Source organism: Aedes aegypti, chromosome 3 (genome assembly GCF_002204515.2).
Source record: "Aedes aegypti strain LVP_AGWG chromosome 3, AaegL5.0 Primary Assembly, whole genome shotgun sequence".
NCBI lineage: Eukaryota > Metazoa > Arthropoda > Insecta > Diptera > Culicidae > Aedes > Aedes aegypti.
Window position 1 is genome coordinate 395,640,071 of NC_035109.1, and position 25,528 is coordinate 395,665,598.

Here is a 25,528-nt window from a genome sequence, read left to right on the forward strand (position 1 = left end):
TCAGTAGTTCAAGCGCTATCATTATAAAGGTTATGAGATTCGAAACTTTGCCACCGTGGGGCGCTAGTGAGCATAGAATTTTTGTTTTGCGGATAGCTCAGGATCCTGACCACTTAGAAAGATGGCGCCTTCGGCAAAGTTGTTCAGTAGCTCAAGGACTATCATTATTCTTCGGCAAAGTTGTTCAGTAGCTCAAGGACTAACATTCTAGTCAAGAGATTCGAGATTTTGCCACCAGGCGGCGCTATTGGGCATAGAATTTTTGTTTTGCGGATATCTCAGGATCCTGACCACTTAGAGGGATGGCGTCTTCGACAAAGTTGTTCAGTAGCTCAAGGACTATCATTATAAACGCTATGAGGTTCAAAATTTTGCCACCAGGCGGCGCTAGTGAGCATGAAACTTTTGTTTTGCGGATATCTCAGGATCCTGACCACTTAGAAAGATGGCGTCTTCGGTAAAGTTATTCAGTAGCTCAAGGACTATCATTATTCTAGCTAAGAGATTCGAGATTTTGCCACCAGGCGGCGCTATTGGGCATAGAATTTTTGTTTTGCGGATAGCTCAGGATCCTGACCACTTAGAAAGATGGCGCCTTCGACAAAGTTGTTCAGTATTTCAAGCGCTATCATTATAAAGGTTATGAGATTCGAAACTTTGCCACCATGGGGCGCTAGTGAGCATAGAATTTTTGTTTTGCGGATAGCTCAGGATCCTGACCACTTAGAAAGATGGCGCCTTCGGCAAAGTTGTTCAGTAGCTCAAGGACTATCATTATTCTTCGGCAAAGTTGTTCAGTAGCTCAAGGACTAACATTATTCTAGCTAAGAGATTCGAGATTTTGCCACCAGGCGGCGCTATTGGGCATAGAATTTTTGTTTTGTGGATAGCTCAGGATCCTGACCACTTAGAAAGATGGCGCCTTCGGCAAAGTTGTTCAGTAGCTCAAGCGCTATCATTATAAAGGTTATGAGATTCGAAATTTTGCCACCATGGGGCGCTAGTGAGCATAGAATTTTTGTTTTGCGGATATCTCAGGATCCTGGCCACTTAGAAAGATGGCGTCTTCGGCAAAGTTGTTCAGTAGCTCAAGGACTATCATTATTCTAACCAAGAGATTCGAGATTTGGCCACCAGACGGCGCTAGTGAGCGGATTCTGATATACCTAAAATACAAAAGTTTCATGCTCACTAGTGCCGCCTGGTGACAAAATTTTAAATCTCATGGCTTTTATAATGATAGTCCTTGAGCTATTGAACAGTTCTGCCGAAGACGCTATCTTTCTAAGTGGTCAGGATCCTTAGATAACCGCAAAACAAAAGTTTCATGCTTACTAGCGCCCCATGGTGGCAAAATTTTGAATCTTATAGCTTTTATAATGATAGCGCTTGAGCTACTGAACAACTTTGCCGAAGGCGCCATCTTTCTAAGTGGTCAGGATCCTGAGCTATCCGCAAAACAAAAATTCTATGCCCAATAGCGCCGCCTGGTGGCAAAATCTCGAATCTCTTGACTAGAATAATGATAGCCCTTGAGCTACTGAATAACTTTGCCGAAGAATAATGATAGTCCTTGAGCTACTGAATAACTTTGCCGAAGACGCCATCTTTCTAAGTGGTCAGGATCCTGAGCTATCCGCAAAACAAAAATTCTATGCTCACTAGCGCCGCCTGGTGGCCAAATCTCGAATCTCTTGGCTAGAATAATGATAGTCTTTGAGCTACTGAACAACTTTGCCGAAGACGCCATCTTTCTAAGTGGCCAGGATCCTGAGCTATCCGCAAAACAAAAATTATATGCTCACTAGCGCCCCATGGTGGCAAAATTTCGAATCTCATAACCTTTATAATGATAGCGCTTGAGCTACTGAACAACTTTGCCGAAGACGCCATCTTTCTAAGTGGTCAGGATCCTGAGCTATCCGCAAAACAAAAATTCTATGCTCACTAGCGCCGCCTGGTGGCCAAATCTTGAATCTCTTGGCGAGAATAATGATAGTCCTTGAGCTACTGAACAACTTTGCCGAAGACGCCATCTTTCTAAATGGCCAGGATCCTGAGCGATCCGCAAAACAAAAATTCTATGCTCACTAGCGCCCCATGGTGGCAAAATTTCGAATCTCATAACCTTTATAATGATAGCGCTTGAGCTACTGAACAACTTTGCCGAAGACGCCATCCCTCTAAGTGGCCAGGATCCTGAGCTATTCGCAAAACAAAAACTCTATGCTCACTAGCTCCGCCTGGTGGCAAAATTCCGAATCTCTTAGTTAGAATAATGGTAGCGCTTGAGCTACTGAACAACTTTGCCGAAGACGCCATCTTTCTAAGTGGTCAGGATCCTGAGCTATCCGCAAAACAAAAATTCTATGCTCACTAGCGCCGCCTGGTGGCCAAATCTCGAATGTCTTGGCGAGAATAATGATAGTCCTTGAGCTACTGAACAACTTTGCCGAAGATGCCATCTCTCTAAGTGGTCAGGATCCTGAGCTATCCGCAAAACAAAAATTCTATGCTCACTTCTATGCTTTTATTCATGGGGCCCAGATAGCCGTAGCGGTAAACGCGCAGCTATTCAGCAAGACCAAGCTGAGGGTCGTGGGTTCGAATCCCACCGGTCGAGGATCTTTTCGGGTTGGAAATTTTCTCGACTTCCCAGGGCATAGAGTATCTTCGTACCTGCCACACGATATACGCATGCAAAAATGGTCATTGGCATAGTAAGCTCTCAGTTAATAACTGTGGAAGTGCTCATAAGAACACTAAGCTGAGTAGCAGGCTCAGTCCCAGTGGGGACGTAACGCCAGAAAGAAGAAGAAGAAGAACTTTTATAATGATAGTCCTTAAGCTACTGAACAACTTTGCCGAAGACGCCATCCCTCTAAATGGCCAGGATCCTGAGCTATTCGCAAAACTAAAATTCTATGCTCACTAGCTCCGCCTGGTGGCAAAATTCCGAATCTCTTAGTTAGAATAATGATAGTCCTTGAGCTACTGAACAACTTTGCCGAAGACGCCATCTCTCTAAGTGGTCAGGATCTTGAGCTATACGCAAAACAAAAACTCTATGCTCACTAGCGCCGCCTGGTGGCCAAATCTCGAATCTCTTGGCGAGAATAATGATAGTCCTTGGGCTACTGAACAACTTTGCCGAAGACGCCATCTTTCTAAGTGGTCAGGATCCTGAGCTATCCGCAAAACAAAAATTCTACGCTTACTAGCGCCGCCTGGTGGTAAAATCTCGAATCTCTTGGCGAGAATAATGATAGTCCTTGAGCTACTGAACAACTTTGCCGAAGACGCCACCTTTCTAAGTGGCCAGGATCCTGAGCTATCCGCAAAACAAAAATTCTATGCTCACTAGCGCCGCCTGGTGGCAAAATTTCGTATCTCATAACCTTTATAATGATAGCGCTTGAGCTACTGAACAACTTTGCCGAAGACGCCATCCCTCTAAGTGGCCAGGATCCTGAGCTATTCGCAAAACAAAAACTCTATGCTCACTAGCTCCGCCTGGTGGCAAAATTCCGAATCTCTTAGTTAGAATAATGGTAGCGCTTGAGCTACTGAACAACTTTGCCGAAGACGCCATCTCTCTAAGTGGTCAGGATCCTGAGCTATCCGCAAAACAAAAATTCTACGCTTACTAGCGCCGCCTGGTGGTAAAATCTCGAATCTCTTGGTGAGAATAATGATAGTCCTTGAGCTACTGAACAACTTTGCCGAAGACGCCATCTTTCTAAGTGGCCAGGATCCTGAGCTATCCGCAAAACAAAAATTCTATGCTCACTAGCGCCGCCTGGTGGCAAAATTTCGAATCTCATAACTTTTATAATGATAGTCCTTAAGCTACTGAACAACTTTGCCGAAGGCGCCATCCCTCTAAGTGGCTAGGATCCTAAGATAACCGCAAAACAAAATTTTCATGCTCACTAGCTCCACCTGGTGGCAAAATTTTGAATCTCATAGCTTTGATAATAAAAGTCCTTGAGCTACTGAACATCTTTGCCGAAGACGCCATCTTTCTAAGTGATCAGGATCCTGAGATATCCGCAACTGCCTGATGGCGCAATTTCACTTAAGCAGTGTTGCCAGCTACGAAAAAAAATGTTGAACCCTTCATGAAAAACTGGATTACAGATGAAGAGTATTGCTATGTTGCTAAGCATTATATATTTCTGTTCCGCTCAAGTTTGATGGTTTTGATCTTTACTTTATTCTCCCTAAACAGTGTTGCCAGCCACATGAACATTTGTGATTCGGCCGACTGTATAGCACGCAATACTTCCTTCAACTTTGGTGAACATTCGGTATCGTTATCTTTAAACTTTTTTGGTATTTGCATATTATACCCCCATAAAATTGGCTCTTTTGATAACAATCGATCAGTGTTGCCATCTATTACCAAAATATGAAAATTTGAATGGCCATTTTGGAAAGTTCTCAAACCATGCTTCAACTTTGCCGAATATGTCGAATCAGTATTTCCGCATCTAGACGTTGCATTTTTCAAAAACACAATTATAACCCTGATTTTTTTTACGACCGATTTTTTTTACGACCCCCCGATAACGGTCGTAAAAAGAGGCTGGGGTGTATCACGTTTCGGTATATCACTCCAAAATATTTTCGATCCGTGATATAAACGAGAAATTACTGTACTCTTTACAAGAGTATTCGACAGCAAGTACAAAAATGATAATGAAAATGCCGTTCAACGTCCAGATTTATTCGCGATCATGCTCCATCCACCACATCGCTCACAGCATAAGCAAAGCATGTTTATGTCATTTTTTTCCCTGAGCGACCCAATCTCTCGCTCTCTGAGTGCCCGGTGCCAAAATATTTATGTTGACATGTTGTCCTTTTTTGTGCCGAATGATAACATTGCTGCCTATTGATTTGTACAATGCATATTGCATTTTTAGTGTGATCGTTCACTTATCATATTGACTTGTAATCTGTATCGCCCTGACCACTGGATCCCAAGCGGCTTAAAAAGCTCGCTGTCACTGAACATGGTCAGCGAGGTGACGACAGCAAGACCACGAAGCAATGCTCTTATGATTGAATATATGATCGTAATCATTGACAAAAGTTTATTAATTTGCATTCATGAATGTGTTAAAACATATTAAAATTTTTGCTTAACAAGAATGATACAAGACACCATACCGGGAGCGACACCACTCAAAAACGGTCGCTCAAACTCTCGCATTCTCTTGCCTCACTCTTGTGTGACTCTGAGGCGGTCGATTTCCGAACCGCTGACACTGCGAAGTCTTCCGTTCCGTCGCTCTGCCATCAGTCTAGTGAGTCGATTACTGGAGTAAGCATCTGGCGCGACGTTGTTTTATCGGCATAGTCGTTGTTTTCCCCGTACCAAAGAAAAAAGGTGTCAAAAAATAGTGAAATTGATTGCTGTTTTGATTTCACTTCAGTGTGCACAGACCTGTGCAGGCGTGTCAAAACGTTGTCGTTTAGTGTCGCACTCCGCAGGTTGCTTCGATTGATCGAATTAGCATCTTCCGTCGTGCGAAAAGTGTGAAAATTAGCATTTGGAGTGAACTGCTCCGGGTTTTTTGCTCACGGAACGAATGAATGGACGGATGCATGGCGTGTTGACTTGAACTGATACCTACCTACCTGGCCACATAATTTCGATTCTACATGCGTAGTCGGTATCGGTCCGGTCCGGTCGACGTCGGGTGTGCCGTCAGGATTTTCGTAAACCAGCGGTTTTTAGTGGTCTGGTTTGATGATGTATAAGTGAACAACGAGAGGAAAGAAGGTGGAAATTTTTCGCCCATCGCACTAGTGCAGCGTTTCTCAATTCGACAATGGATTTCATTCATGTTTTTTTTAAAGTTATACTTAGCGCCAAAAATTTGATAAAAAAAATAATCATGCGCGTTTCTTACAAAAATCGCCATGTATTGAGGTGAATTTAAATCAGAGCCACATCTCAAATCTTTAGAAGCACAGTTCTGAAGAACCAAACATCCATTCCATTGACATGACTTAAAGTTGCAAATACTAACATGTTCTCGTTTTGCCAATAAATTACAATTACAATTCAAGCTGAAAACTTTATCGATTGGTCACTTGCTAGTGATGACAAATCGATCCAAATTTCAGCTTGATCCGCTGTATTGTTCATGAAAATGTGAAGTATTGCTTAGATGCATCTTTACCATATTTTTTTGTGATATTCATTTAAATGTAAAAGTGGCATTGAGAGGCCCATTTTGATTTTTTTCTGTTTTGACAAAACTTAAACTTCGCAGGTCAAAACCAAAAATTAATCCAAATATATTGAAAAACTGAAAATAACACTTGTTTTTAATTATGAATCGTGGTTTACGGCCAACCAGCCGAGTGGAAGTTTAACAACTACCGAAAAGCTAAACATTACATATAATTTGCAATTGGATTAGATGGACATATTGATGTGAATCAATTCACATAAATTTGTCCATCTAATCCAATTGAAAATTATATGTAATGTTTAGCTTTTCGGTAGTTGAAAATAACAGTTGTTTCAAATTGAGCAAAAACCTCATAGTTTTGAAATATAAAAATAACTATATTATGTAGCTTATTGTCATTAAAAAACCAAAGAATTGCAGAAAATGAGCTTTTTCTCTTTGATGAGGTAGTTTTTTGGACTGTTCTCCAGCACGCCAATTCGTCATGTGACACTTTCTTTACTACACTCTATTATTGTATCATAAAAGTGCATTACGCATCTGACAATAGAGTCCTAAAGCCCTGTCCCAATTTTAGTGCCAAACGCTTAAGTTTAGACCAAAAACACATGTTTACTCAATTTTTTAATGTTTTCTGTTTGTTTAAGCCCAATAAACATTATTTTTATGTTATGTTAGATTTTGTCACACCCCTTGGCTTAAACTCAAATTTTGGGTGTATTTTGTTTTCCGTGTCCCTTCCGAAATGTCAGATAGGAACAACCCCACTGTTGAAACTAAAACCCCTGTGGTGTTTTTGTCGACTAAGTGAACGTCAAACATGATCAAAAGTGTCAAGGTTCATTTATGGACCCAATGTTCAAATTAATGTTTAAAGTTGCAGTAACTTGCACTTTCGTGTTATTGAATAAAAACAAGATTTCATTAAACATTTTAGGACCCTATTTCGTAAAAAAATATTACGCGAACTAGCGATTTGATAGCGTAGCTCACTTGAGTTACGAAATCATTTATTACACAATGATTTCCAGAAATTCAAAAAAAATTTTTACCCTGCTTGATATAATTTCTGATATTTTTTATAGGGCACTTTAAAAATTGAAAAATACATTGTACGCAACAAGCTGCAGAACTCGAATTTTACAACTCTTGGCAAGCCTCGTCCGATAAATATAAGACTCGTTCTCAGAGTTGGTAACGACAAAGTGTCTTAAATATAGGATCTTTAGCTATCTCAATCCTGAAAAAAAAATCCAAAGAGACTAAATACAAAACAGAAAGAGGCATGACAGGACCAGGAAATCAAAAAGGAATCTTATTTCATTAGGTGTTCATAATGACTCTCCAGATAATCTTACCAGACATGCGTCCAATCATATTTCTAATTATTTTTTGGAAATATCTTGTGACATTACGTGTGAGTTTTTTTTCGCGATTTTGTCCAAGTTTAATTCATTCATTGATTTTATGGACTTCATAAGGATTTTCTCTAACGTTGAAGACATCTCCAGGAATTTAACCTGTTTTTTTTTTTCTAATGCTAACGTCAGAAATTACTTGAGAGAATTGTAATTTTTGGAATACTTACAAAGATTTTTCTAGAAACTTTTCAAGCAACTCCTGAATTGTCCAGGAATTCATCCAGTGATTCTTACATCGATGTCCCTAGGATTCAATCCAAAATTTCCGTTTAGATTTTCTGCAACATTTCAACCAGTTATTTTTCTAGGGATTGAAATTATCCCAGATATGCCACCAGGAATGCTTTAGATTACCTCCAGGAATACTTCAGAGATTCCTCCTGTGATTCCTTCAGAAATTATTTTTTGCAATGAGGAGGTAGTCCTCAAAGATTATTTAAGAACTGTTAATTTTTTTTGCAATACTTTGTGAAAAATTGCTCAAACATTTCGAAATGTATTCCTAGAGGAAATACTAAAGTTGTCCCTGGTGGAACTAATGTAGAAATACTCTATTAACTCCTTGGAGGACCTCAGAAAAGATCTCCTTGCAGATGTAATCTAAATTTGAAAAACTCCAAAAGAAATTTCAGAAAGAACTTCATGAGAGGTCTCTGATCGAATTTATTTTAGAAATGTTTTTAATAGATTTCCAACAATAATCCCACAGGAGATTTAGGAGTAACTCCTGGGACAAACCATGCATGCATTCTCGTAGGAATCCTTGTGAAAATGGCTGGAATAATAACTGATCAAATCATGTGGAAATCATCGATTTAAATGTGCTGTAGGATTTTTCAAAGCAAATTATCCCTCTAAGTATTCCTGAGGAAATCTCTAGAGGAACTTTTGAGGGTATTTAGAGACTTCTTAAAATTATTCCAGAAGAAATTTTTGGCAAGACAACTTGAAAATTTCTGAAATGTTTCCTTAAGGAATCTAAGAAGATATTTTTGTCGAACCTATTGATTAGTTACGCAAGGATTTCTGAAGCTATTTCCACAGTCTCTAAAATTTTGAATTAGGATACACTATATAAAACAACATAAAAGTGACTTTGAAGACCGTTATGAAAATAAAAAAAAGGTGTTTATTAAAATGATTTTTGAGATTCAGATGAGATTGTGATGAGATAGTTTAAATAGTGTCCATGTTTCTGAAAAGAGACCAGCTACCATCCCTAGAAGTGTTTTACGAATTCGAGTTTTGCAACTACTATAGTAGTACTTATAGGTACAAGAGTTTGCGTATAACTCGTTTTTTGTAATTTCGTCAAATGTTTCTTGAGACTACCTGAAACAGTGTTGTTAAATATCCAAACTTTGGAAGAATGACATGTTTAGTGGGCTTCGTAGCCGTGCGGTTAGCGGCGTCAGTCGTTAAGGCGTATTGTGCTACGGAGTATGGGTTCGATTCCCGCCCCAGCCGAAGAAAACTTTTCGTCAAACGAAAAATTCTTCACTGGTCCACTGGTCGTTCCGTGTGTCCGTTGTCTAATTAGTTATGTTCAGTCTGTGCAGCCTATGGCTGAAGACGGTGTAAATTGTTATGTCTTTATAGCACGTTTTCAAGCGAAATATGTCATTCCATCAGCTAGTGTAACCAATAGATAGTAATGAAGAATTGGTCACGAAAACAGGAATATTTCGATGACGATTTCCACGATGAGGAATAATATTACATAGCAATATTCAGCTGTCAAAGTGACGTGATATTCATGACATTTAACAGCACTGATTCAGAAATCATATTGAGTTACGCAAATGATGAGTTAGCAAATGGTTATAAGCTTGATAAATAGCAGGGGCGAAGGAGCGCCCCAAAGAGGGAGCGATGATAAAACCCATTTTTTGCACTTATTTACCATTAGGGGTAGGTGTTCTGCTTTACTGGCATGATAAACAATCTCCGAACATTCTATATATCAATACTGCCCCCAGGTTTGAAACTTGTTTAGATGGGTTTTATCATGCATTCCTCCTGTTATCCTTCCGATATAATCAGAGCTGTAGTAGTAGACGAGAAACAGATTGTCATGGATGTCTTGTGGATCAAGATTGTAATAGTGAGCGATACGTGAGAGATACTCCAGGAAGATTTCCCCGTGTAAAATATCATAGGAAAATATTTTTCTGTGACTATTTAATTGTTTGCTGATTATATATTCCGCATAGCAAATAATTGTTACCCATTTTTTTTTTTCAAAAGTTTGATTTTTAACAACATTGATCATGACATCAACTGAAATCAGTTGCATAATGAACTGTCCATGACGAATTGGTGTGATGGAAATCAGATAAAAGCTGTAGGTACTAAGTTTTGTAAGCTCGCTACCAACTACCGATTGACAACCGCTGCACTAGTGCATACCTACAACTACAACACCTACACTTAGCGGATGACTATTATTGCATCGTCTTCGTAAAGCACTGTGTGCTGCGCTGAGCTGAAACGAACCACCCGCAGCATCCCCTATTGTCGCCGTCGGCGTCGTTTGCCGTTTTCATCGCAATCATCACTACATCATCAATATGGATCGAGCAGTGGAAACATCAGGAGTGCGTTTCAAGTTTCTATCGGTGGTGTTTTAGAAAATAGTGCTTCCCTATAACGAATGGATCTATGGTGCTGGCAAAAATAAAATAAAAATAGTTGATCCAATCAGTTCATATTCGCGAATAAGAAAGTGATTGTGAAATCTTCGATACTGCATCCTGTTTCGAGCAACGAATAGAAAGTGAAAAATTCGCAACTCATCACGCTGTAAATACAACACATGCCTATTTGCCCCTGGTGAAACATTAGAGTGAAAGCAAGAAAAAGAGGATATTGCGCTCTTGCTGGTGCATGGGGTTACAGGAAAAAAAAAGACCAAAGTAACAGTGCAGGAGAATCCGGAAAAGTTGGTGGCGTTTTTCTATCCATAATCTTGTATTGATTTTTCCTTCCTCGGCACAACAGTGCAGAACACTTTTATGATGTAGATTTCGCTGCATGGTTCGTAGCATGGTTTTGTTATGATACATAGCCCCTCTCCATATATCCCTGGCCCCCCTTCTATATGGCCTTGCCACTTTTGCTTATGCGTCGTCGTCGTTGTCCCCTATTCCATGCATGGTGACCTTGTGCTTTTCTCTCTCGTGTGACGCGGCGCAGGCAACGCGCCTAATTGGAAAGCACTCAGTAGTGAAGCAATAACATGAAAGTAGTTCCGGTTAATTGCATGAACTTTCATTGCAGTCATGAAGCAATCGAGGGAATGGGCTAAAAATTGTGCAATTATCTGTTACACTATGCAAAGTCGTATCAAATCGTTTTTAGTTAAAAATAGTTTGACTAAGATCAAAGAGGTGATCTGGATTGTGTAATGTATTTTTGTAGTAAATAGCTGCATAGCTTGTTTCAGCATGTGAATTGCAGTGCGTAGTTGAAGATCTTCGCACAAAAGAGTATTTTGTATTCCCTTCAAAACATGAAACATGAGGTTCCAAACAAACTGAGTGAATTTTGAAACTATTAACACAAAGTACCTACACCATTATGAAATTTCAATGCTCTCAAATTCAAATTTCTGTGAAGTGATTTCTAGAATGTGCCCATAATTGAACGTGATTAAATAACATATTCTTCTTCTTAGTCCTGTCACTAGTGTCCGTAATGGGACAGAGCCTGCTTCTCAGCTTATTGTTCTTATGAGCACCTCCACAGTTTTTAACAGAGAGCTTTATTCACCAATGACCATTTTTGCATGTGTATAGCATGTGGCAAGTACAAAAAACTGTATGCCCTGGGAAATCGTAAACATTTTCATTACGAAAAGATCTTTTACCGGCGGGGATTCCAACCCACGATCCTCAGCTTTGTCTTGCTGAATAGCTGCGCGTTTACCGGTTATTTGGGTCTCCGATATTGCACTTCCATCCCACGAGATAACTTAACTCAAAATGGTCTATTAGCAGTCGTCTCCCGGTAAAAACACTGATCGAACAAACTGATTTTCGATATTTTTGGATTTTTTTTATTGATTATTTATATGTAATCAGATTTACGTGCAAAAGAATCCTAAATATCGTAAAAACGAAGTGGGGCGTTTGCCCCGTTGGGGCGTATTACACCAAGTTACCTTACATACGGAGACGAACCTAACTCGTGTTGAAAATGTCGTGTATGAAGTTGATAATAACGGTAGTACATATTTAAATTATGTCAGAAATTCCCCATTATCAATATTTTATTATTTTTAAATTGCCATGAACATGAGTATTCCTGATTTCATGAATAATTTTCGTGGTTTCAGGAACAAATTTTCACCCGTGTAGAGCATTACGTAATTTGTGGACGGCGCCTTTAGTTTTGATGGCAAGAATTTGGTCCAATGGTACCGGAGTTATTCCGGATTCCGTTATATCATTTATAGATAGATTATTTTGGATTACATAATTTTGATTGTCAATTCCATGATGTATACCTTTTTGAATCTGTTCATTGTTCCAAAATGCGTGTAAAATAATTGAATGTATATGTTAGAAATCAAGAAAATTGTTGTGAATGTCGTAGCTTACTTTGGCATCACCTGGGTTAGCTCACGGATTTCGTGACCCGGGGAAGTGGCCACTTGTCGCCCTGAAACAAAACCTAGTATGCGACCCATCGAATTTCATGAATTTTTGCGCCAATTCTTTGGTGATCAACACAACTACATTTTCCCATACTTGGAACCACCTGGCCATGTTACAAATTTGAGCACCCAAGAAAGTAGCTAATTGTCAACATGTGGCCCTTCAAATTTCATAAATTATCAGTGCCAATTTATTGGTGATCAAAGCAATCACTTTTCTTTCATACTTGGAACCACCCGGTCATGTCACGGATTCGTTGCTCTCAGGGAAAGGGACCACTTGTAGACCCATCCAATTTCATGAATTTTCAGCGCCAATCCATTGGTGATCGTGGCACACATATCTTTTCATACTTGGAATCACTTGGCTATGTCACGGATTCGATGCCCCAGAGATGTGGCTTCCTACCGTAACGGCCAAAAACTTTATTGAGTGGCTCATCAAATGTCATTCATGAATTTACAGGACCGGTTCACTAGTGATCAAATCAAATACACCTTTTCGTACTTTGAATCACCTGGTTATGCCACGGATGCCCTCAGAGATGTGGCCATTTATCGACCTGGGCAAAGCCCTAGCATGTGACACATCAAATTTCACGAATTCTCAGCGCCAATTCATCGGTGATAATAGAAAAGATATTTTCATACTTGGAACCACCTGGGTCATGTCACAGATTCGATGTCCCCAGGAAAGTGGCAAATTATGGACTTGGAGCAAACCCTACCATGTGACGCACTATGTTTAATGAATTTTCCTAGCCTAAGCCTAGTGTTAACGTCTACGACTACAAAGCGAAACCATGCTAAAAGTGTCTGGGCTCATTTTCCGGTCAGTCCAGGATCGTAATGAAAAGTTCCTGAACTTTTCGTGGAATGAACTATTACTATTATACACAGATATATTTGAAAATATATTATAAATATTTGAATTTCAATGTGTAAACTGAAGAATATAGTAAAAACGAACCAAATTCATCTATTGTTACAGCATCATGTTAAATTTTCAACTAAAATGCTTGAATGTCACATTATCGTGTAAATTTAAACTGCATTCGATTGAAAAAGAAGAGATTGACCGTTGACATTTTAGTTTATTTTGATGCTCCAAATATGTACACTAAAAAACTGAAATTTACATCATGTTTTAGTTGTGTAGTTCCTGCCACATGATATACGAATGCGAAAGTGGTAAATTTGGCAAGGAATGATCTCAGTTAACTGTGTAAGAGCTCTTGGAAAACTAAGCAGAGAAGCAGGCTCTGTCGCAGTTAGGACGTTATGTTAGGACGCAGTTAGGATGTTTTCATACATGGAACAACTCTGCAACTATTTGAATAAAAAATATCGACAGTGAGCAATGTTTTTATTTCATAAATTTTTATATCAAAGACAAACATTTGCAACTTTGTGTGAATCCATATAGAAAGTAGCTTATTCCAACAGTTAACAATGTTTCCCATTAATCTAAATCAGAGAGATTTTTAACGAATAATTTATGGTAGTGCTCATTTTGGTGCAATTCTTGGAGAAATTCTGAATTGATGTAATGCCCTAATAAATTCCTGATTTGAATTTTAGAAGAACCATTGAATAAGTACTTGGTAGAATTTCGGTTAAAGTAACAACATCACTCTGATCAATGCCTGAAGGTTTCATATGTAAATCTCTGTTGAAAGTGTTTTCAATATTTTTCTCTGAAACGCATGGAGTACTACTCTTTTAAGAATTTTCTATAAAGAAAAATCTGACACAATTGTAGTTTCGTTGATCACCAATGAACTGGCGTTGAAAATTCATGAAATTTGATAGGTTACATGTTAGGGTTTGCTTAAGATCTACAAGTGGCCACTCTCTCGGAGCATGCATACCTGGAACCACGATATTATCGATTTTATGAACCTTATATTTGCCTTCGCAGGGTCTTAGTTTATGGACTAACCTTTCGAAGTACCATTGGCTCAAAATATTTTATCGGTGAGACATTAAAAAATCTAATTTTAATGATACAGGTCGGACTCGATTATCCGGAGTATCGTTTTTTTTCACTCCGGATAATCGAATCCTCCGGATAATCGAATCACTTAAAGAAAAATTAAAATTAACAATAAAAGAACTTAAATATTATCTTTTATTGTTGTTTGATTTATGTGATGCAGTGGCGTAGCCAGAAATTATTTCTAGGAACGTTTGGGGAATTGAGAAAAAAAAATTGTTTTGACCGGCATACACAAAAACCCTTTTTAGGCCCCCTTTTTCTTACCTACGTCCAAAACTGCAAAACCATTCACATTGTATATTGCAATACCAAATTATCTTCAATTTATGCATAAAAACTGAAAAACATGAATATCAAAAATCAAATTCCGGATAATCGAGTCTAAAATTCCGGATAATCGAATCCCGGATAATCGAGTTGCCGGATAATCGAGTCTCCGGATAATCGAGTCCGACCTGTAATAAAGTACAAAAGATCTTAAAAGAAAGGAAACGAATATTACTTTTTTTCTTTAAGAGTCATCGTTCATGCAGCATATGACATAGAATCTATATATAAATAAAAATGGAATGGTGTTTGTATGCCACGAAATGGCTTACGAACGGGTCAACGAATTTGAATGATTCTTTATCCGTTTTGTTCGTCAAGGGTTCCGACGTGTTTGTGTGTATAAAAATCCCAGGATATTCACCAGGACAGTTGGAAAAACAAGAGTGCACGGAACTGTCATTTTGTATTGCGATCCATAGCGTTTTTCAACAGCCTACTTGATGGCAAGACGAAGTTTGCCGGGACCTGCGAGGGAGAAACCGATACAAAATTTCTGTACGTCATAGTGAGCCGGGATTCCGCTGTCACGAACTGTCACTGTGAGCCCACATCTCAAACATTGGACTAACATGGAAAAAGCGCGTAACTGATTAAAACACATTTTCGCATTTCATCAAAAATGACAAAAATCGAATGAAAATCAATTCATGCACATAATTCAAGTAATGTCACGTGAGCACCTTTCAATCTGATTGAAAATAAAGCATTGAAAAACGCATCGTTTTCCTTTTTTCAATTAAAATGCATATTGTACGGAGATTTCCAGATTAGACACGGTGGTTCTAAACCGCCGTTCCTCAAATCGCCGTCCAAATCGTCGGTCGATGAAAGAAAGAGATGTATTCGAAATCGACTGATTCTCTGACATTTTTGTATACACCGTTGCCGTTGGTGCAACACTGCAAGGCTGGTAGCGAGTCACTTTTTAGTGACTTGGTCACTTTTTTTGAGCCAGTCACTTTAAAGTCTCTTTTTCGAAGCCATTTCCACTAAAGTCACTTTTTTCGTCGAAAAGTCTCTTTTTTTCAACTATTTTGAGCTAAATTTTTGGAAGAAAATTATGAAAAGACCTTTTTTAATTAAGGCTAAGTTTTATGTTAGGTCATCACCAGAACAACTTCATGTTAATATCAAAATATGGTTCATGGTTTTCGCGTGGTATTAAAGTATTTTTTATTACGTAGTTTATAACAATTCGACCAACTATAACCCTCTATGTCAAGTAAATTATGAAAGTATCCTAGCAATTTTGATTGAAATATAAGAAGCTTAGTACCAATAACTACTACTTTAATAGCATAACTCAGAAGAACAGCCTATTAGGCCTGTCGTCTTTATGTTAAATATCTATTCGGCCAAACGTACCTCCCATTAAACTTACTGATGGAAAATAGAAATGTCGCTCAGGCTTATATCAACTATTTTTTCTCTCTTAGTAGGCGTCTGTGATATATTGGTTTTGAACAGTATTTCAATCATATTCGAGCTTCTATCATTATTTTAATTTAAAATATTTATTAATGTCCAAGTATAACATTTTCCTTAATCTTGATCTAGTTACACAAAATAGAAAGAAGAAACGTTAAAGTAGAATCTAATCAAGCTAAATAGAAAGTATTCTTCTGTAAATATTAGATTTGACGGAACTTCATCTATACGCTTTTAATGATTCTAGACTGAATCTTTAACTCTTATTAACTTGAATTAATGTAAACATTTTGGGATCTACACAGTTTACAATGAATTCAATTTTAGTGAAGACATTTTTTAAGAGTTTGGATGAAAATGTGAAATGACAATTTTTTTGATTTTACGGGAATTTGGAAAGATAGGAAATCTGCTAAGAAAAGGATTATTTGCCTAAATGTTATTTCGTCTGTTTGAAAAATATGTTAGTAATAGGAAAAGTGTACCAGTTATGGCCATAGTGGTTCCCTATTTGGCCATATGCATTATTTCGATAACTTTCACATTTTCAATGTTTTTGAATGTTTCAACATCAAGATATATCCTATATCTTACTGCTAAAACACACAAAACTTTTTAAAATGTGTAGACATTCAAGTTATCACGTATGGCGAAATAGGGAACCACTATGGCCATAACTGGTACACTCACCCTATCTTCAAATTTTGGAATTACAATATTTTTTTTAAATATGATAGTCAATTAGACCTACTATCTGCAGTAGATAATATTGAATATTCTCTATTATATTGATCGTAAAACAGTGTAGTAGAATTGAAATAAAACTGATTACGGTTTGATTTTCAAGTCACTTTTATTCACTTTTTCGAGAATCGAAAGTCACTTTTTAGTCACTTATTTCTCAAATCTGATCACTAAAATAACTTTTTTTCGGTACCGCTTCTTGCTACCAGCCCTGAACACGTACGTTAGATTGCCTTTTCACTGCCACGATTTTTGTGTGGTTTGTTTTGATTCCTTTTGACAATTTTTTTATGTTGCTTATGCTACGAGCTGGAGGAAAGCATATTTTAAGGGGTGTTTTGATGCATATTTGGAAAATTTTATTTTGGTAAAGTTTTCAATTACTTAAATTTCAGTCAAATATTTAGAAATGTGTTCGAAACTGGACTTCAATGTAATGGATATATCTAGAATTGTCTATTAACAGATGTTTTATGTGAATTGTGAGTAACTGCGAGCCACAATCCTATTGAGTTAGAGGATTATCATACCACCTAAATGTATTGGAGTGCCCCTTGAAATTTACCGCTGATTTCATACCAGCTGAAGCAATATCGCTTCAAATCCATCTTCCAAGAAAATTCACAATATTTAGTGCATAGAAAACTGTGGCCCTTTTTCCATGTTTGTCAGGAAAGATCGAAAGTACACAACAAAAGAAAACTAGCGATTTTCCCCAAGTTTGCCTTGATTGTTGTTGGCAAGCTGGAGTTTTCTTGCAGTTCAAACCAACGTTGTTTTATATTTCGTGTGTAGTATCTGTGGCTCCCTCCCAGGCCGGGACCACTAGTTTATAAATAATTTATCATGATAACATTGTAACTTTGACGATAATATTGGGAATCTATTCACAGTCGACTCCCACATCTCGATGCAACATCTATTATCACAATGTTCTATATCTCTACTTTACAAAAAGTACTCAAAATGCGCTAGTATCCATACTCTGGGTGATACTAGTGCACCTAAAATACAATGATATGAATCAAAAATATCTGATTCCTTAAAAAACAAAATCATAAATAGCATAATAATAATAAATTATTTAGCAATGTTTACACTGCGGAACACGTTTTTGTCTCAAGCATCAAAATACCGCTATTTACTTAATTAAGGGTTGCTGAATCCATTGCCGCTTTCAAAAATATCATAGCACGTCTAGTTTTTGAGATATTGGCTGTTGAAAATGCTAAATTTATAAGCCAACTTGCATACAAGTTTGCCAGCTTGTAAGGCAATATGTTAGCTTAATTTGTCGCTGTATTCAAACTTTATGTGTATAACAAATACTTATCAACAAAGTTCATAATACTTTCGATGCTCAAAAGTTAGTTTTTAGTGTTTTAGAAAAGTATTGTATTTTGCCATATAAGAGAAACGAAGAGTTATGTATAGAGACTGCATGCATCTTGAAACAATAGGTTTATTCTTAATTTTATCATGAAATTTCAACCAAATTATATCTGAAACGAAAGTTGAAGTCCTATTTGGTATGTTTGGTGGATTAGATCACAAAAAAGTTTGATAAATTACACCTTAAATTTTTTGTAAATATCAATAAAACCACTGTTTTATACAACTTTGACGATCTGTAGCTAAAAATTGTGACGTGCAGGGACATTTCTGAGAACGACATCAGATTCAGCGACCCCAAATCTACTGGAGACACATAATTTGATCCTTGAGACACGCAAAAATGTCATTTTTGTTGCGCTGTGTTATCCAACACTTAATGTATTCGAAGCAGCACCAAACAAGGTAGTTTGTGTGTTGATAATCAATATTATAACTGAAATTATTGCTGTTTTTGATTCCTATACAATAAAAATACGAGGCTGGAGAACGCTGAATAAACACAAATCGAAACATAATTGAAGGTAGAGGGATGATGGGTTATTACATGTTTTTCAAACAAATAGTTATAGTAATTGCCGAAATAAAAGTTTAAGTTATAATGTGTCACAACATAAATAAGAATCATGGTTCCCATCATGATTGAAAATATAAATATAACAATATAATTGGGCTCTGAAAGCCGTAGTTGTAAACGCGCAGCTATTTAGCAAAGCCATGCTAAGGGTTCAAATCCCACCGGTCGAGAATCTCTTCGTAATGGAAATTTTCACGACATCCCAAAGCATAGACTATCTTCGTGCTTGTCATACGATAAACGGATGCAAAAATGGTCAGTTGGACAAGAAAACTCTCAGTTTTGAAGGTAGCCCAAAGGCATTGAAGGTTTATCTGAAAAATTTAAATGAAGAAACTAAAATAATACTTCTAACAGCAGTAGAAGGATTGTACCCATGTTGATGCTAGTACATAAGAATTATCAAACATTATTATTTAAACTTTATTGAAGAATGAAAAGAAGCCCTTTTTACTTAATTTTGTTAGATATTTTTGCAGAAGTTTAACGGACTATAATCCCACTTGAAGCTAAAATAGCGAACAAACTTATGAATATCTATTCACCCTTTATTCAAAAAACTTCCTTTGTTATGCTTTTAACAATGAATTTTCCTTTTGAAATGATAAGTTTGTAAATCACTAACAAAAATTCTGAACAAGTCATGCAGCACTATTTATATAGAAGCATTATTAAGAAGATGTGGGAGATTGGATTTTCAACCCTTTTTTGTTTTTTGGATCACCCTAGTCATTCATAATTATGCAAATTAGTGATCATATAAGAACACTTAGTCTAATGATAACTTAAATATGGAGAAGTCGAACCGATTTCCATTCGCTGATCAATAATGCCCGGTTTTACAGTAGCTACTTATCTTATTAGTGCCTAAGTGCTTTGCGTATCCTCCAACTTTCAGTCGCTTAACCGCTTTCCTCTATCCACTAACCACTAACAAAAATACGACCTGATCTAACAAACCGCCCCCACAAAAACCTTCCAGTTGATGTGCGAAATCCTAAGCCGCCTCCGCTAGAGTCGCCGAGTGCGCCCTTCTCGTAGAAAGCAGCATGGATGAACCGATCCACGACCCAGATGATGGAACAGCCTCAGCGAACGACAGTGAACAATTTCTCAGAGCATCGTCGCCAACTTTTCTACTGCCGGTCACCACCGCCAACTCTGCCGGCAGAAACAGCCCCCCTTCAGCAGGATCGCTGGGGTCTATCGCGCCAACGAAAGCGAAAGCGCACTCCATCTGTGACCTAGATTTGCACTCGCCGGTGATCGGCCCCTATCACCACCATCTGCTGGTAAAACACCACCACCAACACCATTACCACCACCTGCAGCTTAGCGGCTCTGTCAAAAACGGCAGCATTAGTAAATCTCCCACCGTCACCAAAGCCAGTATCGAAATGCGGGACAACTACTGCTTCTACCGGTTGCAGCGGTTCGTATCGCGCAATCCAGTGCTCAACTACCTGCTGCCGCTGTGTGCGATAGCGGTGCTAGTGTTTGTGATCTATGCCTTCCGGGACTATGCCAAAACCATGCTTTACTGGATCGAGACGCAAAACTCGTGGATCATCTTCTGCATCTTCCTGTGTTTGTTCACGATCGTCAGCTTTCCGGTAACGGTTGGCTACCTGGTGCTGATCATCACCAGCGGCTATCTGTTCGGCTTCATCAAGGGCCTGCTGACGGTGGTCATCGGCGCTAACCTGGGGGTGGCCATCGCGCACAACACCATCAAGGGGATGCAGTCGAAGCTGCCGTTGCATAAGTGAGTATTAACCAATGTCTTTATCATTTTCTTTGCTGTTATCATTCTCGATGTTATCTATAATTTGACCAACGGTTTAGTAACAGCATTGCCTTCTTACAATCAAACTGAAAAGACAGGATTGAACAAATGCAAGATATTTGAGGACACAATAAGGTTCAATGAACTCGTCGTTGCTTTGTTGTTATTGTTTAATTACCTTAAAATTTAAAAGAGGAAAAAGGCCCTTTTTTGTTTATTTTTAATCTATCTCAAACCAATATTAACATGTATGGTAAGAAATTGGTTTCCCAAAACATCACGAACAGACACAAGAATAACTAACTCTAAACTATGATGTTAAAAAAATATTAAAGCGAGAACATTTCAAAACAATATGATCAGTGCTTTCAAAAGTTTCATTGCATTCACAAATATTTGAATCAATGATATTCATCTGGATCAAATAACTATTACAAATATAATGGTTGGACATCAATCTAGAAAAGAAACAAACGAAAGTATGTCCAATATAAAAGTATTTGAAGCAGGGAACAATCTTTATCTTCGGGCAAATAGTGTAGCAATAACGTTTTTGGATACTTGTATTCCATAAATGTTGTCAATAATAGTCAACGATTTTTTTTTTTTTTCGAATGTTGATTGAATATTATTCATATTACGAGAAACACCCAATTTTGTCAGTAAATCAGCCCATTCATTACCATAAATATTACAATAAGCTGGAACCCAAACGGATTTCATTACATATTATCGAGAATATAAATTATGTCATGAGCCTCAAAAACAGTATGATGTGTTTTAAATGAAAGTTATTGGAATTCAAACATGAAGACAACATGAAGGCTTTCAGAATACATCATGCTGGAAGTAGAGTTTTCAATTAAACTGCATGCAAAATGCAGAGCAGCTAAATCAGATGCGAGAAAACTCCTGTAAATAATCAAAGATTTTTCACGGCATTTATGAAAGTATTTATTGATGACGTCACAGCTGAAAGATTTTTTACGAAATTCTTGCAAACATGTCGCAATTTGATGCATTACTATTTAGTCAATCAATTAAATCCATTGAAACCTCTATTTATTAATGAATTTCTAATGCATATCTGGTAGCAATTGTCGTGAGATTGCAACCAATCTGGCAGAATTGGTTTCCTGGCAGAACACCTACAAGACATTCTGTATGGATACTGAGAAAAGATAATTTCAGTTAAATAAATATAATTACACTCGTCAAAATTTCACAATTTTAGCTATGTATGTATAATTACCGATCATATTTGAAATGTATTTCAAACATTATTCGTTTAAAAGTTCAAGGCGGAATAGATTGGGCATACTTGAATAGATTAATAGATATATTCATGGTGCTTTGGTAAAAGATTGAGTGTTCCCTGACCTAATTTGTGGTGTACATTTGAAAAAAATATGAAGGAAGTTCTAGAGAAATTTGTGAAAGCAGTTCGAAGTACTGTAGCAAGTAATTTCATCTAGAACTGCCTGTAGAATACATTAATGGATACTCGGCAGAATTCCTAGTAGATAGCCTGATTGGATTTCTGATAGAATTCTGGTGAGTTTCCCTTATGAATTCTTGGAAATTTGTATCTTGTTTTTTTTTTTGTTTTAGTTAATTTTTAGATTTACTGACGGAATTCCAGGAGGAATTTTAGGAAAAATGATCCTGAAGAATAAAATCAAAATGTTGAATGTATAGAATAACACCCTACAATTATGCAGTTCAGGTATTATAAATGTTTAAAACAAACTATCAAATTAAAAAATTTAATTACCGCGCTTTTAACTTTTTCACAACAAAATGTTAAAAAGCCCTCACTAAAAAATTCGCGAACAGTGACAATGAAGTGGCAATTTATATTTTTAACCTCCTAATTCAACACTTAAAATTGTAGTCTACATGACTAAACTAATGCCATGTACTTTGGAACCAATCATTATATTTTCTCGTTTTCAAAATCATGAAAATTTCAGGAGGCGGCCTACAGGGTTCTAGGGGGAGGAATTGTATAATAATTATGAATGTCGACGTACTTTTTTAATCCTATGCCAATCTCTATGAATATATTTTCACCATGAGACAAAAACGCAAAACTAGTTTTATGTATGAGTCGTATTTTATCTCTTTATTCGTGCATCGCATCACCGATCAAAGGTAATCAACACTCTCCACGTGGAAATGCAGAGGTATTCTCGGTCTCTAGTGTCGCTACTACCCGAGGAGGAAAGAATAACTCACAATAACTTATGCATACCATATTTTGGTATCATACCATAATTAGGTATTGTTCAGTTGTTAATACCTCATTTTGGTATAATAATGGTATTTGAAAAAAAAAAATGTTTAAAACAATTAAAAATACTTCATTTTGGTATTCGATAGGTATTGAGGACTGCTGGAGGTATTGAACTATTATTGAAAAAATCACTTTTATATGAAAATCCATCATGTTTTTTTTTCTATCTTTATTAACGAGATTTTTAGCCCTGGGCTAGTTCATCTCGGGAAATCCATCATGTATTATTTAGGTATCACAATACCTGATCTAAGTATCAGCTTGGTATTTGTAGAATATGCAGAAGGTATTATTTGAGGTATTTCACCTCTTATGCAGGGCTCATTCATACCTCCTTCAGATTGTAAGTATTGGAAATTATCTGGTATGGAATACCTCAATTTGGTACTCAGTAGTTATTTTCTTCTGCTCGGGTAGTGACGCACACCAGTTTGTTTCAACTCAAGACAAAAAATATCTCTTGAAACTAATTACCTAAACTAATCAATTGTTGAAAATATGACTTACAACTCAACAAACAATTGACTTACCTTACCAGTCAGGCTAAGGCCTGGGTGGCCTCTGCTGTACGTAGGAGACGTCTCCATTCGACTCGGTCCATGGCTGCCCGTTGCCAGCCACGCATTCTGCGAAGGGTCCGCAGATCGTCCTCAACTTGATCGACCCATCTTGCTCGCTGCGCACCACGTCGTCTTGTGCCGGTCGGATTGTTTTCGAGAACCATTTTCACCGGGTTGGTATCCGACATTCTGGTGACATGCCCGGCCCACCACAGCCTCCCAATTTTTGCGAGGTGGACAATGGTTGGTTCTCCCAGCAGCTGGTGCAATTCATGGTTCATCCGCCTTCTCCACGTTCCGTCTTCCATCTGCACTCCGCCGTAGATGGTCCGCAACACCTTCCGTTCGAAAACACCAAGGGCGCGTTGATCCTCTGCACGTAGGGTCCATGTTTCGTGCCCATAGAGGAGTACCGGTCTAATCAGCGTCTTGTAGATGGTCAACTTCGTGCGATGGCGAACTTTGCTCGATCGGAGCGTTCTGCGGAGTCCAAAGTAGGCACGATTTCCAGCAACGATGCGTCTCTGGATTTCTCTGCTGGTGTCGTTGTCGGCGGTCACCAGTGAGCCCAAGTACACGAATTCTTCGACAACCTCGATTTCATCACCGTCAATATGAACTCGAGGTGGGGGGCGTGCCGTGTCTTCTCTTGAGCCCCTCGCTATCATGTACTTCGTCTTTGACACATTGATGTTCAGTCCGATTCGCCTAGCTTCAGCCCTTAGTCGGATGTACGTATCCGCCATCGTCTCAAAGTTCCGTGCTACGATATCAATGTCGTCGGCGAAACCAAGTAACTGAACGGACTTTCTGAAAATCGTGCCACTCGTGTCTATCCCCGCTCTTCTTATCACACCCTCTAAAGCAATGTTGAACAGTAAACACGAAAGGCCATCACCTTGCCGTAACCCTCTGCGAGATTCGAAGGGACTCGAGAGTGTCCCTGATACTCGGACTACGCACATCACTCGCTCCATCGTCGCCTTGATCAATCTTATCAGTTTGTCCGGGAAACCGTATTCGTGCATAATCTGCCATAGCTGTTCTCGATCGATTGTATCATAGGCCGATTTAAAATCGATGAATAAATGATGTGTGGGTACATTGTATTCGCGGCATTTCTGCAACACCTGGCGGATGGCGAATATCTGGTCCGTTGTTGCTCGTTCGCCCATAAATCCTGCCTGATATTGTCCAACGAATTCTCTAGCAATTGGTGATAGACGGCGGCATAGAATTTGGGAGAGTACCTTGTAGGCGGCGCTCAAAATTGTGATCGCACGATAATTGGCGCAATCCAACTTGTCGCCCTTTTTGTAGATGGGACACACGACACCTTCCATCCACTCCTCCGGCAATACTTCCTCCTCCCAAATCTTGGAAATAACCCAGTGCAGCGCTCTTGCCAGTGCATCACCACCGTATTTTAGCAACTCGCTAGGAAGTTGGTCCACTCCAGCGGCTTTGTTGTTTTTCAACCGTCTAATCTCCGTTTCTACCTCTTGGAGATCTGGAGGCGGAAGTCTTTCGTCGTCCGCGCGTGCTCCCAAAGTTATTTCCGTGCCACCTCCGCTACTGGCCACATCACCATTAAGGTGCTCGTCGTAGTGCTGCCGCCACCTTTCGACCACCTCACGTTCGTTCGTGAGAAGATTTCCGTCAAAGTCTCTGCACATGTCGGCTTGTGGCACAAAGCCTTTGCGCGAACGGTTAAGCTTCTCGTAGAACTTCCGTGTGTCTTTAGCGCGGAACAGCTCTTCCATCGCTTCGCGATCTCGTTCTTCTTGATGGCGCTTTTTTCTTCGGAAGATCGAGTTTTGTCTGTTCCGCGCCTGTTTATACCGTGCCTCGTTCGCTCTCGTGCGGTGTTGCAGCATTCTCTCCCATGCTGCATTCTTCTCATTCTTCAACCGCTCGCATTCGCCGTCGTACCAGTCATTTCTCTGATTCGGGGCCGCTGGACCTAGTGCTGCTGTTGCGGTGCTACCTATGGCGGATCTTATGTGCCTCCAGCCATCTTCAAGAGTGGCGGCGCCGAGCTGCTCTTCCGTTGGTAGGGCCACTTCCAACTGCTGCGCGTATTCTTGGGCTACTTCTGAGTCCCGTAGCCGCTCGATGTTAAGCCGCGG

The 25,528-nt window shown here is 38.7% G+C and overlaps 1 protein-coding gene across 7 annotated transcripts in view; it reads left to right on the top strand.

Moving 5' to 3' along the window:
- The first annotated feature begins 5,296 nt into the window (after positions 1-5,296).
- The window catches only part of LOC5565417 (transmembrane protein 64), a 56,539-nt gene continuing 36,307 nt past the window's right edge, over positions 5,297-25,528 (top strand). Inside the window, exons 1-3 of one of the 7 annotated variants that reach the window (XM_021854853.1) lie at positions 5,297-5,395; positions 10,065-10,571; positions 19,740-20,522. In XM_021854853.1, coding sequence (XP_021710545.1) covers positions 19,807-20,522 — 716 coding nt within the window. In that variant the 5' untranslated portion in view covers positions 5,297-5,395; positions 10,065-10,571; positions 19,740-19,806. The other 6 variants (XM_021854855.1, XM_021854856.1, XM_021854854.1 and 3 more) reach the window with 6 other exon arrangements.